The following is a 14,911-nucleotide window of genomic DNA, read 5'->3' as shown; positions in this document are numbered from 1 at the left end:
CATTAGAGACTATAAAATAGCATAAAATTTTTCTTATTAAGTCTGTCATAATCTAGGACCAATGTAATTATGAAATCCTTAGATGATCACGGCATACTTCTTTTTCCCTTTGTATTAAAATCCATTAGTACCATAAGAATAAAAAGCTTAATGAAATCCAATTCTTTGCCTTTAGAGACAAGGTTGATGGAAATTAAAAGAAAATTAATGCTATGAAGTTGTATTAATAACACCTTTCTCTTTGGACAAAAGATCAGTTAAAACAATCTTCAAATAGAAAGTTTAAAATTAGCTGGAAAAAGAACTAAGGAGAATGAATTTGGAGAGTTCAAAACAGCTTAGATTGATTTAAAAGTTATTTTAAAGATAATTCTGGCTCTCAATAAAATTAGGATGATTAATACATCAAGCTGAATAGTCTATCAGACTTTTACAACCAGGGTTCTATGAGAGACTCAGACTCTAAAGCTAAGGGAGCAGTCCCCAACCTTTCTGGTACCAGGGACCAGTTTCATGGAAGACAGTTTTCCACAGAGGCGTGTGTGGGCGGGAGGGGAGAGGCAGAGCTCTCAGGCAGTGATGCGACGCCCAGTTCCTATCAGGCCACGAACCAGTACTGGGCCTCAGCTCGGGGGTTGGGGACCGTAGCCATAGCTATCCATTAGTTGTGACAGAAGTATACCTCTTCTATGGGTGTAGAATGGCACTAGTTATGTTCCATCCTTGGATGAATCGACACAATAGTCACTGAAATAATTTTCTGTATTGTGTGGTTCAGACGAGAAACCAGAGGAAATCTGTGTTGGTGGGGTCCTGCAGATTACCTTTTAAGCATAATTAGTATGACATTTGTAGAAAATGTAAGCTTTTTCAGAAGTGTGAAGGTCAGAGTGGATATGCCGCCCTTAGCTAGGCAAGACTACTGTAGGTTATCTAGGACATAGAGAACATATTAGAAAATGTTTGAGGCCATTTTCCCCAAGCACTGGTTAATTTTTCCACAGTACTTTCAAAATCTTCATGGTATAGTATTGAGGATTAATACTGCATGTAAAAGTTACAGCTAAGGAAAAAACTATTTTGTGTATTAACACCTACCATCTTATGGTAATAGACTTACTCTTTTTTCATAATGTTAAAGCTTTAAAACAAAAATTCTGGATGGTAAATGCCTATGTGTAGTGTTCTTAATTTACAAACAATGACGCAACAATCTTTTACTGTTTACCTGCTTAGCCTTAGAATACAGAAAATAAACACAAAGGCAAAAATCTCCTCTAAAAGAAAAAAGTCTCCAAAGAGACAACTAACTTTAACTCAAAATAACTAGATAACTACCTTGAGGTAATCAAAATAACGTGTATGAAAAGTAAAAGCTACAAATGAACTAGAGAACAATCATTATAATACTTATGATGGGAAAAAGCCAAGTATTACATACTTGAGAGCTGTAACCTTAAAAATTATTTTTTGCCTTAAGTGGCATGCCAGGTTCTGTAAGTGTAACAAATATTTGTCTGGCAAAAGTTCTTCCTTTTACAAATTTTCCTGTGTATAAATTTTCAGACTGAGGTTGGTATTTGCATATAGGCAACTTAGAACATTAATAAAAGGTATTTCAGGTAACAAACTTGTCTTCTATTTCAAAGATTTTGTCATCATTTAATCATTTTCATTCATAAAAATGAGAACATTAAATAACTGCTGCATGGTAAAGGAGAGCTGTGAAGTAATTTCATTTTCAGGGTTTAGAACTCTCAAGGGCTAAAGAGGTCAATACGTCCAAGAAAATGAATCTCCTTTTGCATATTTCTATTGGCATGAATCAACACTGAGAAGATCATATTAACAATAATAGGCTTAGCTCTTCAGCAACCTGGTACTTAATCACAGAGGAAGATATTTTCCTCTTTTATTTTTTAAAAATAAAAATAGCAATGTATGGATAATTTCTAATTATAAAAAGAAACAATGCTCATCTAGAAGATTTAGAAAGTAAAGAAAAATTTAGAAAGTAAAAACAAACAAACCTCTCTCTTAATCTCACATCCCTATTCATTATGCCCCCAATTTTCTGCTCTCCTTCATAGTAGATATCTTTATTTTCTCATCCCTCATTCTCAAATCTACTCCAAGTAGGGCTTTGCCCATCTCATCATTCTATGAAGCAACCCTTGTCAAAATCACCAATGACTTTTATCTTCCCAAATCCCCTGGTTGATTCCCCATCCTCATTTTATTTCTCTTTTGCATTTGATATTGATACATTCAGCACTTTCCTCCTCCTGGAAACAATTTGTCTACTGAGTTTTGTAGTATCCCACTCTGGTCCCCCCCCCTCCCCAACTCCCACACTTCACTGATCTCTCCTTTGAGCTGCCTTTAATGGCCTATCTTTCTTAACCTGATCATACCCCACTGAGCTCCAGATTCATACATTCACAATCTACCTGACAGCCCCACAGGCACATGTGCAAAACAGAATTCTTGACTCCCAAACTCAGCCGCTCTTCACAAACACTTTACTGCCCAGTCTTCTCTACCTTGGTAACAGCACCATCATCCAACTAGTTGCTTAATCCACATAACTTGGAGTCATACTTGACTACACCCTTTTCCTCATTCCTACATCCAAGTTGCATGCAGTTAACTAATGCAACCAGCCCACATTCTTTTCCCACCATATCTTCAAATGCCTTCCTTTTTGGACTCAAAAACATTAAGCACTTTTAAAACCATCATGAATTATGAACTTCACCCTGTATTTAATTGCTACCTTTTTTTTAAAACTAAATTTTCTCTATGTATGGTAGGGTTAATGAATTTTTTCCACGTGAGTTATTAAAATTTTCATTTTATGTTAAGTTGGAACCCTTGCATAGAACTATTTCTCACCTATTGATATTCCACTAGAAAGAGTAGAACTTTCAGCTTGGCCTCGAGATGGTGCATGGGGCTCCATGACGCTATCATCTAACAGATGTCTTGGCCCTGCATTTGGGAACGTTGCACTCTTAAACTCTGCTGTGTTCATTTTATGAATGAAACTGGAAACAAAGAGAAATATTTTTCATATCTTTTAATGTTGTTATTAATTTAGGATATAAAAGATACTACAAAGATTTAGGATATAAAAGATTTATCTGCTATCCTGAACCTGTGAACTCTCATACTAATGAACATATATAGATTCTACCTCAAACTAACAGTTTAGGGAAAATGTTTTAGGAAACTTGGCCATATCTACCCATATAACTTCAGCATACTTAAAATTCATCTTGAGCCTCAGTTCCACTAAAAAAATTGTTTTCACATTCACTTTTGGAGAATAGTTATTAAATTTTCTTAAAAATCATGGCAAAAGTGAACATGGATCAGCTTTTTGAAACAAAATATTACAAAACCAAAGAAGTTAAAAAATCAGTTTCCCTGTTGTTGTATTTAGGAATAAAGAGAATAGTTTTTATAGATCTTAATTTATGACTTAGTTAAGAAAATAATTGTCTTAATATAAAAGTTATAATTAAAAAAAAAGGTATAGTGCTATCCTGATTTAATTTATGATGGCTCTCTATAATGTTCATTTATCTTCCCCAAATGAGTGTATAGTTGAGGAAAGCTCATTTCAGGTAATTCATTATTTAGATAAAGGAAGAAATAAATGCTTTTAGGCAAACAAGATGTTTTATTGAATCAGAAAAAGGCTGTTATTTAAAAAAAAAAAAGGAAACTATTCAAGGACACTATTTTCTATTTAACTATTAAGGTAAACAGATAATAAATCCAACTACAAACAACTTAAAAAACTGAAAGATTAAAAAATGCTGACTTATAACCCAAGCTGTGGCACTTCCTGTGTCCGTGTGGAACCAGGTTCCGAGGGGATGGGGGTGTCTGGGGCAGCAAGGCTCCTTCAGCTGCCGCACTTTTTCTTCCACTCTGTGGTGATGCTCCTACTTCAGGACCTGGGGTTAAATTAAAAAGAGAGAGAGAAAGAGAAAGAGAGGAAATTTTCAAGTGGTTTCAAAGGATTATTTTATTTTTCATCCCTTGGTATAAAATATTAAATCTGGTTTCAATTTTAAGATAATATTAATGTTAGTTCTATTTAATTGACTTAAAGATGGGAAATAGTTCCCAAGTCCTAAAAGACAAACTCCCAAACCATACATAATCTATTAATTTCTATCTATCTTATTTGTATTAAGTAGAGGCAATGTGAATTTACATGGGAAGAAGCAGAATTAGAAAAGGTCCACTTAGGATCTCACATCAGAGACAAAATCTGAACCTAGGTCAGTGCTCTTTTAATTTTATATATTGCTTCTTTACTCCTAGTTTCAGCTTCCTATTAGATAAAGAATGTGTAGGGTAAGTCAAGCACTCAAATTAGAAATTAAGTCTACACTGATACTGTTCAAGCTATGGGAATAAAATATAGAAGTCAAAAATATACAGATTTGCAAAATATTGCTTTAAGAATTAAAAGAAAAGCAAATTTAAGAGATTTAAATTCTATACACTAACTGTACACCCTAAAAAAAAAAAAAAGAGATTTAAATTGAATTTTTTTTCCTGCTTGGAATGCTCTTCCCTATAGATACTGTCATGGTTTGTTCCTTCACTTCTTCATATCTTATTAGATAAGGCTTCAAATATTTTTTAGAATATACAATATGAAGCTTAGTGCAAATGTGTATATTGGGAATTTTTAAAAAGGTACTTATCAATGATTTCTTAAATAATGATTCCCTTCAATTTTATGGGTTTTTAAAGTTATTTGTAATATACATACAATATATAAGGCAATAAGGGACTATGATTTTTATATTTTTAGTACTTGGCCCAGTATTAAAGTAAACTTTAAAAAAAATTAAGTCACTAAAATTGACTTCTATAATTATTAAAATTAGTAGAATTTACCACTTAGACCATAGAAATTTCTGGTGTAATCAACTCTCACTGCCTCAGACAGTGTATTCTTAATAAAAATAATGAATAGAATATTCATAAACACACATCTGTTATTTTCTATCTCTGCATCTATTTTCCTTGATTAGGTAGCATATTTGTTTGTACATTACTAACAAACTACATGCAACTCATGCAACTTTTAAATTAAAAAACAAAAAAATCTCTAGAAAGTATTGACAGATTTTAGCACCAAAATAAAGTTTTGCACACAATATAAGATATGTCAAGTTTTTATTTACTTTGGAGTACATTCTTATTAGGTTATCTGATTTACTATTTGGTAACAAGAAAAAAGTATGCACTAACCTACTAAATCTTCCCTGGAAGCAGCAGAACGAGGTGTGCTTGTCCCTGGTTCTATCTTTAACGAAAGCCTGAATTTTAAAAAGACAAAACACATAAAGTGATTAACATTTGACAAAATAATATTAAAGTTATGTATTTTCTCACAAAAAGGAAACATTTTAATAAAAAAATCTAAGCTGTATATTTTTCTTCAAGAACAATCTTTAAGATGTTATGTCTATCTCCTTCATATAAAGCAGATCTTATGGTTATTCTAGGAAATATTAGGGAGGAGAAAAACATTAAAAAGTTGTACTTAAAAATTATCTTGGCAGGGCATGGTGGCTCATGTAATCCTAGCACTTTGGGAGGCTGAGACAGGAGGACTACTTGAGGCCAGAAGCCTGAGCAAGAGCAAGACCCCATCTCTACAAAAAATAGAAAAATTTGCTGGGTGTGGTGGCAAGCACCTATTATCCCAGCTACTCAAGAGGCTAAGGCAGGAGGATCACTTCAGACCAGGAGTTTAAGGCTGCAGTGAGCTATGATAACATCACTGTACTCTAGCCCTGGTGACGGACCAACACCCTGTCTCCAAAAACAAAAACAAAAACAACCTTGAGCCAGGAATGGTTGCTTATACCTATACTGACTCAGAAGACTGAGGTGGAAGGATCACTTGAGGCCAATTCAAGACCTGCCTGGGCAACACAGGGAGCCTGTCTCTAAAAGAATGAAAAAAGTAGCTGGTTATGGTGGCGCACGCCTGTAGTCCCCGTTACTCTGGAGGCTGAGGCAGGGGGATTGCTTGAGCCCAAGAATTCAAGGGTAGAGTGAACTCTGACTATGCCAATGTAGCCCAGCCTGGGTGACAGAGTGAGACCCTATCTCTAAATAATTTAAAATAAATAAAAATAAAAAATCTCCTTAACTACCTCAAAGTTGCCAAACAATTCAACACATTTAAAGATATTTCATGAGGGCTGGGGACGGTGGCACATGCCTATAATCCTTGTACTCTGGGAGGCCGAGGTGGGAGGATAGTTTGAGGTCAGGAGCAGTAAGCTATAATGATGCCACTGTACTTTAGCCAGAGCAACAGAGCAAGACTCTGTCTCACCAAAAAAAAAAAAAAAAAAAAAGAAAAGAAATTTGATAGATGATTTAACTTGCTTGAGTTTATACTGACACCTACCACTTAAATTCAGGAACTTTCATATATGTTATGAAATATATTATGCAAATTATTTCTAGAATCTTTACTGGATAGGCTATTGGTTTGACTGTAACACTGAAAATTTCAAAAACATCTTATTTAAAACTAACCACCCAGGCAGGGCGTGGTGGCTCAGGCCTGTAATCCTAGCACTCTGGGAGGCCGAGGCGGGCGGATCGCTCGAGGTCAGGAGTTCGAAACCAGCCTGAGCGAGACCCAGTCTCTACCAAAAATAGAAAGAAATTAATTGACCAACTAAAAAATATATATAGACAAAATTAGCCGGGCATGGTGGTGCATGTCTGTAGTCCCAGCTACTCGGGATGCTGAGATAGAAAGATCGCTTGAGCGCAGGAGTCTGAGGTTGCTGTGAGCTAAGCTGACGCCAGGGCACTCTAGCCAGGGCAACAAAAGTGAGGCTCTGTCTCAAAAATAAATAAATAAATAAATAAAACTAACTACCCAACAAATCAACTAACACAATTCTTCAAAAGAAAGATCAATAAAAATAAAAAGGTTAGCAAAATTCCTAGTAAATTCTTATCAAAGTTTATTAGTTGATACTCATGTTCCATTTAGGATAATATATTCAGTTTTGAATTCCATAGCAAAAGAGATTATAATTCCTATCACTGAAAGCTATTTCAGGAAATAGGATACTAAAAAAGTTGTAGAAAGGCCGGGCGTGGTGGCTCACGCCTGTAATCCTAGCTCTCTGGGAGGCCGAGGCGGGCGGATTGCTCGAGGTCAGGAGTTCGAAACCAGCCTGAGCAAGAGCGAGACCCCGTCTCTACTATAAATAGAAAGAAATTAATTGGCCAACTAATATATATATATATATATATATATATATATATATATATATATATATATATATAAATAAAATTAGCCGGGCATGGTGGCGCATGCCTGTAGTCCCAGCTACTTGGGAGGCTGAGGCAGAAGGATTGCTTGAGCCAGGAGATTGAGGTTGCTGTGAGCTAGGCTGACGCCATGGCACTCACTCTAGCCTAGGCAACAAAGCAAGACTCTGTCTCAAAAAAAAAAAATAAATAAATAAATAAATAAATAAATAAAAAGTTGTAGAAAATGCTTTGGGATAATACATGAAGACTAATATTGCTAAGAATTTGTCTGAAAATTAATAAAAACTGTTTAGCATTCTATCAACTGGAATTTTTTTTTTTTCATTTTTTTTTTATTTACACAGCTAATTGGACTGAATGGAATTTTTAATGAAATTACATAATACAAGTGGCATTCAGCATTCATAATGATAAACTATTGTTTTATTGTAGGTTTTTAAGTTATTTGATAACCTAAGAGGAAATTAAACATGATTTCAATTATTTGACAATGTTAAAATTCATGTGTTGAATAGATGTATGATTAACCAGACTGCTCCTTTCTTTTTCTTTTTATAGAGAAGTTTACTTTATTCAGGCTACAGACCATACCGCATATATTCATTTGTTAAGTTTTTATTGAACACCTGGTTTGTGTTGGGCACTGTGCTCAGAACTGAAATATAACTGACAAGGCAGACATGGTGTCCCTGCTCTTCTTAAGCTTAACAGTCTAGTGGGTGAAAGAAAAGAAGCAAACAAAATACAATTTCCTAACAGCATCAAAAACAGAAAGGAACAGAAAAGACTAGAGAGGAAGGTTATTAGGCCAATCATATTGCTGTCAGCAGCAGCTAGTAACTGAAAGAAGTATAAAAAGCAGGGGCATCTTAAAAAGCACAGCAGTAAAGGCTAGTCTGAGTGTCAACTGCTTCAATATCATCAAAGTAATAAAAGATGCTGATTCGTTGAGAAAAGATATGTTTGGTATTAAAATAACTTAGAAAGATTTTCATCCTGATTAAAAGACATACATATAATTTGTAATATCTATACTGGCTGCCTATAAATTAATAGATGAAGTTGCTAAGAACAGAGGTCTTTTGATAAGTGAAGTGTCATTTCTACTTAAAAATTTTTCATCATAAAAAACATTTTTCCAACAAAATGTTTTTTCTAACATATTTTCTAATAATTGTAATGACACCTTAAGACACTCTAATTTTCAACAACATTTAATTAGTAGGCTCAAGCAACACAACTGCATCCTTAGAAAAGCAATCTATCTTCTCCAATCTCCCATATGAGACCCAACACCACCAAGTGACTTGTAGCTCCCTAAGCAAACACAGTTTCCCACCCAGTCCTGTGATCGTGCATCCTCAGCATCCCTTTCCTTACTCTTCATGTGGGGCTAACTCCTACTTACCTGTTAAGATTCAGCCTCAGGTGACACTGTCTCCTGAAGCTGTTTCTCTACTTTTCCTAGTAAAGCTGCATTAGGTCTCCCCTTATCTATGTTTCCACAGCATCCTGGGCATATCTCTATCACAGTTCTGTTTATTATCTGTTTTGTGGATGTGTCATGCATTAAACTGAGCTTCTTTAGGGCAAGAACAAAATCTTATTTTTATAACCTCAGCAACTAGCCCAGTAACTAGCTTATAGCAAAAACTTAAGAAATATTTATTAAATATAATGGGAAGGCTGCTTTAATTCTAGCTACTCATGAAAACAAAAATGAATGTAACAGCATCACCTTTCCTATAAAAATGAAGGTATCATACAATATGTCAGTTTGTGGACTATTAGAGTGACTTAATGTCTTCAAGTCTATCCTTTCACAAAGTAACCAGATTCAATAAATACTATATTAAATTTTTATGGTAGTTAGTAAAAATTAGTCTAATAGTCTAAAATTAATAATAGTCTGCTAAAATTATGAAAAATTTTGTTAGACTTTGTTTCTACCTGTTAAAACTTTAAGTTCTTTTAAATTCAATGATGAGTTTCTTGAGCCAGATAAAGAAATGTTTAACAGCTACTTACTCATATTTTGAGTTTTAGGTTATCTATTCTATACCTCACTGTACAAAAGGAGATAGGAAAAATAGTGGTAAATATAAGATAAAGATTATCAAACTTGAGAAACTTACAACCCAGGGCAATAGATTTGTAAAACAACTCCAGCCTAAAAAAAAGCCCATCCACTAACCTCATACATTTTCAAGTGAGTTAGCATGTACATGCATTTTGTGAAATCAAAATTGATATAGAAATATAAAGCATTAATATTATGGTGTGGGGGAGAAGATAAAGGTGTTTTCGAACATTAGTAAAAATTTAGATACATCTAAGTATATAACCAGAGCTTCTTAATATATTTATTATTTGAAGAAAAGTTATTTCTAGTTGTTTTCCATAATTTCTAGCCTTTTGTTAGGACTAATTCTATTCTGTAGAATTAAAAAAAAATTGTTGAAACCTATGGAACAAGGAAGTTCATAATCATTACCAAAGGGGCTAAAATTTTTTTATGCAATGCATTGATATTGAAAAATAATCTAGTCTTTCACTTTGATGAATTTATAAAACATGACCTTTTATTAGAAAAAACATTTATGGAAACACAAAATTCAATTAGAAAGCTTGAGAACAACTGGCATAAGAAAGCTAATAAACTTTTAAAAAAATTAACAAATAGAGCTAAAAGAAAAATGAGAAGCCTCAAGATAAGCTCTTTATCCTCCCACATTTTGAGAAAACCAGTAGTTATGATGTAAAGCACACCACTGCAAGATGAAAAAGGTTAGTAATTTTAAAATCCTCCTGTCCTAGGTCATACTGCAGATATAAGGAGAAAGAAATGGACATGACTTATTTTAAAAATCTTAAATAAAGGACTTGCTATAATACAGGGAGAATAATAAATACGGTTTTATATTGGAGAAATGTCTCTTACTCAAAGATGAGAAAGTTCAATATTCTCTCAGTAATATAAAAATTAATATAAAATAATACAAATTAATATAAAATAAAAATAAAAGTAATTTTTATATTTTGCAGTATTTCAATAATTTTCCTATTAAAAGATAAATTTCCATAAAGATTCAGTGATTGAACTTAGGGGGAAAGAAAGAAATTCAAATTAGAACTATCATATATTAGCTCTCTACAACTTGAGAAAGGAAATATTTTTTAATAAAAGAACGGATGAGGTATTTGTGTATTAGTTCAATCATAGTAAGTGATTAAAAAGAAATACATGTAAGTACTTTTACCACTGTAAATGTACCACTGGAGTAGGCACTAGTGTGATACCATGGAGGATTTACATGTTTAAATACATGGGGATGGAGGACAGGGCAAAGTTATACAAACCACTTTTGAAGATCCAACCTACTTGTAATTATCGTCTTCCACAAACTTTTGTAGTTCTTCTATATACTGAACAGAGTTCAGATATTTTTGGACGTGAGGCAACATGGGAATGTCTAGGCAAAAAGTGATAAATAATTATCCAAGAAAGTACATCATTACCAGAACTTTAAAAGTTGAGAAAAATAATTAAAGGTAAATTAAGGCCACAAGACACCAAAATTTAAATTAACTATAGAAGGACATTTTTGAGGTAAAAAGACTTTAGTGTGAAAACTGAAATAATTTAGAAAATTACAATTGCATACTGTTTGAATAGATTTTTTTTTTTTTTTTTTACGAAACAAAACAGTTCCAATTACAAAGTCCTGCCTATTTGATAAATTTCACAGAAAAAAAACCAGGAACTTCATTGTGATTTATATTCAAACCTCAACTAAATACAAGATGTGAAGGCAGTTATTTTTCTTTTATAGAAATCTGGCTCCCATTTATAAATATGGCTTCTCCCCTCCCTCCTATTAAATTTCAAACATTAATTTAACACTAAATTTGATGTTATGTCTAACAAATTGAGAAAAGGACAGAATAAGGAAGTATTTAACTTTCAGTAAAATTCTATCTCCACACACTTTTAGGAAGTTTTTGAGGTTTTCTTAAAAGCATAAACACATAAAAGTTAGCTTTGAGACAAATTTACTTGAAATAAATCAGATAATGTAAAACTTACTGTTTTTTAAGACCCATAAAAACTACATATTAACAGCCTAACTTTATTCCCTATCAAACCGAAAGCATTTAAACATTTTAAAACTCCCCTTTTTCTAATCATGTGTAAATAAATCATTGGCCTTACTTAGCTCTTCCTATATGTGTCATTTCATAATATACCTTGAAGAAAAATTGATAATTTACTCAGTATCTAACTCAAGAAAGCTAGTCAATTGTCACTAGGTGCAAGGGTGTCAGCTACTTCTCTAATTAAAAAATATAAAAACTATTTACATTATAGATCAGGAAGAGCAAATGAGATGAAGATAATAAAAAAAATTTGTAAACTAGTAACTACGAGGTGGTAAATATTAAAACTTACTGACCTCTGCTCTGTGAGCAAAGTTGTTATAAAATATCAAGGAGCAATAGATAACAATGAAAATTTTAAATATTAAATACTTCAAAATTCCTTAAAAGCAGTATCTTAACACACTGACTACTCATGTGAGTTGTATTTAACTCAGGCTAGTTTTAGTTTTAACCCTGGGGCCTTGTGAAGCAAAACCTTGCAGTTGGTTCATGAAAATCTTACTTACTGATATTCTTGTTATAATTAATATTGAAAATTTAATTCTAAAACCATGGATTGCGTTGCATATAACAAACACACAGAAAACAATAAAAAATAACAAATTAGAAAGGATCATTTTGTTTTAATAAAACAGTGTGGCTCCAGAGAAAAAAATTTTTTTTTCTAGTGTGAGAGTGACTGTGTTAAACAGGATGCTGAATAGCACATGCTGAAATAAAATAACCATTATTTCCTTTCATTTAGGATGGAAATAAGAAATTGACGGGTCAGGTGCAGTGGCTAAAGCCTGTAGTATTAGCACTTTGGGAGGCTGATGTGGGAAGATCGCTGGAGGCCAGGAATTGGAGACCAGCCTGGGCAATAGCAAGATCCCATCTCTGGGGGGTGGGGTTGGGGGTGGATTAGCTGGGTGTGGTGGCAGGCACCTGTAGTCCCAGCTATTTAGGAGGTTGAGGCAAGGAGGATCGCTTGAGCCCAGGAGTTTCAGGTTACAGTTAGCTATGATTGTGCTACTGCACTCTAGCCTGGGCAACACAGTGAGACCCTGTCTCAAAAAAAACAAAAACAAAAAAACTGATGTTCCCTCTTTGTGAAAAATGGTTATCAATATGTGTAAATAAATCATTGGAATCACAGCGTGTTAATGGCTTAGCATTATCCCCTACAAACTTACCGTATTCACAGGACTGCTGTAAATCAGAAATTATCCGAAGGATGTTATTCATTAAATTTGATCTTTGTTCATTTTCTAGAATGCTGCCAGTTGATGGGTATGCTGAATCAATGTATGTTAAATCTGACAAATAGATACCTGAAACAAAATTAGATAAATGAATGTTTTCTTACTTGCCTAGTTTGGACAAGCATGACAAAGTAAAGGGAGGAAAAGCTTGTTTATAGATATATTCTAATGTATGCCATATTTAGAATATACTGCTATTAATATACTGAAGCCTTGCTAAAACATGACCACCGGGGCCTAGTTTTCTGTAAAGTGGGGGTCAGACATGCAAATGATATGATTTTTTGTAATTGTTTTCTTACGATACCATTTTCAAGTATGGTTTGAGGCTGGAGTTAGAAAATCCAGCACATATGGGACTTAATGGAAAGAAGCCAAGCCCTTGAGCTGGCTCTGCCTCTGATTAGTTGCATAGAGGAGACAGTTATTTTATCTCTGAACCTCAGTTTTTAAATCTATATAACAAGCAGTGTCTATTTTCCAAGTTGTGTTATAGCCTGAAGAAGTTAGCTTAGGCAGCCTAGCCAGTACCCTCAGATGGGGGACGTTATTTAATATTAGTTTATAACCTCTTGCTTTGGGTTGATAAACTACTGTCATTGGAGACTTAAATACTTTGAAAATTGTCTCAATCTGGTAGAAATGTCTTACGTTTTAAAGATCAACAAATGGATTTCTGAAACAGTTCATGTGACTACAAATTGAAGTTAACTCTTTCCTATCCCTTCCCCACATTCTCTGTACTAACAAAAATAACACATCCCCTAAAGTAATTTGGTTGTACTCACCCTGAACATGGAAGGTCACTCACTTAAAAATTTTTCCTGAGAGTTCACTATGCATATGTAAAATGTTTAAGACAACTATAGTTGGAGAGAAAAAAATATGTATTTTCCTACTTTTACCTCATTACCCATGTCATGAATTCTCAGAGTAAATGCAACCAAAATGACATATCCACTGTCTTCTAAATAAGCCCTAAGTTTTAATTCATGCCATTTTCCTCCACCTTGAATATTTTCTAGACTTATCTCTGCCCATCCAAATCTTGTATCTTATATGTCCAGTTCACTGTTAACGGTTCTCTAGTTTTCTCACAGCTGCCAAGAAAGGAATTTAGAAACTGTCTAGCCTAACCCCCGCTTTTTTATATATGAAGAACCTGATTGAAAGGATCCGTCTAATGCTATGCAACCTGTTAGGCAGTGACTCAGCTGGATCTTAGAGGTTTCACTTGTAGCGCAGGTTTTTAAAAAAATTACATTCTGTTAAAAACTCATACATTATCTGTACCATTCACTCAATAACTTTTATGACTTTATAATCTTTTTACTTTCTCCTATTTATACCATATCTGATCAAGACTATAAACTCATTTAAGGCAGTTGCTCTGTCTTACATTCTAAAAAGAAAGACCCTTGCAATGATTTCACAATAGGTGTTTAATATACCATAAAAGGTTGGCATGGCAATCCTTTTACTCATCCTGGTATCCTTCACTTTCCAATCAGTAAATCTTTACAGTATTCTTTAAGCCACCTATCATAAATACTTTTTCCTTAGAAAATCTCAACTTTTTTCCCCCTACAACTCCAAATACTTCTATGCCTAGGTTCTTCCTACTTCCTCCAATCTCAAAGAAGAATTCTCTTTTTTCTCCAAATCTAAACTGTGATTCTGTATGTAATTAGTGCCGCCTCCTTCCAAATACCCACTGTTGCCTCTACTATCACTTGTCCCAACTAGCTCCTTTCCCAGAGCCAATATACACATTTAAAACTCCCCTATTTGGGAAAACAAAATCAAAGAAACCCTTCAAATCTGATCCCCTTTTCAAGATACGACCCTTGCCTTCCTCCCTTCAAACAACTTGAAAGAGAAACATAGAATAGTACACTTATGTGTAATATTATGTAATATTATGTGTAATATTTGATACACATAAAAGTTTACATGTGTCAGGAAAAACTGAAAGATTTTGAATAAGCAAAAAAGATTACTTGGTATCCTGTATTCAGTGCATTCTTTTGACCCTTTTGAGCTATTTTATTTTACAACTCTGTAAGATGTTGTAACTTGGTAATAATACAAATTCTTGTCCCTAAACTTACCAATAAATTATATTCAGTGGGATATAATTGATTATTGCCTAGTTGCTGTTGACC

General features: G+C 33.7%; 1 protein-coding gene across 6 annotated transcripts in view; it reads right to left on the bottom strand.

The window, feature by feature from the left end:
- The window catches only part of RALGPS2 (Ral GEF with PH domain and SH3 binding motif 2), a 171,791-nt gene that overhangs the window by 26,631 nt on the left and 130,249 nt on the right, over window positions 1–14,911 (bottom strand). For all 6 annotated transcript variants that reach the window (XM_076000408.1, XM_012772598.3, XM_012772597.3 and 3 more), the window contains 5 exons: window positions 12,678–12,815; window positions 10,724–10,814; window positions 5,281–5,348; window positions 3,830–3,965; window positions 2,896–3,047 (listed from right to left, as the gene is read on the bottom strand). In XM_076000408.1, coding sequence (XP_075856523.1) covers window positions 2,896–3,047; window positions 3,830–3,965; window positions 5,281–5,348; window positions 10,724–10,814; window positions 12,678–12,815 — 585 coding nt within the window. The remainder of the gene's footprint in view (window positions 1–2,895; window positions 3,048–3,829; window positions 3,966–5,280; window positions 5,349–10,723; window positions 10,815–12,677; window positions 12,816–14,911) is intronic.

Source organism: Microcebus murinus, chromosome 2, assembly GCF_040939455.1.
Source record: "Microcebus murinus isolate Inina chromosome 2, M.murinus_Inina_mat1.0, whole genome shotgun sequence".
Lineage (NCBI taxonomy): Eukaryota > Metazoa > Chordata > Mammalia > Primates > Cheirogaleidae > Microcebus > Microcebus murinus.
Note: the sequence above shows the minus strand (reverse complement) of the source record. Positions and strands in the feature narration are given on the sequence as shown.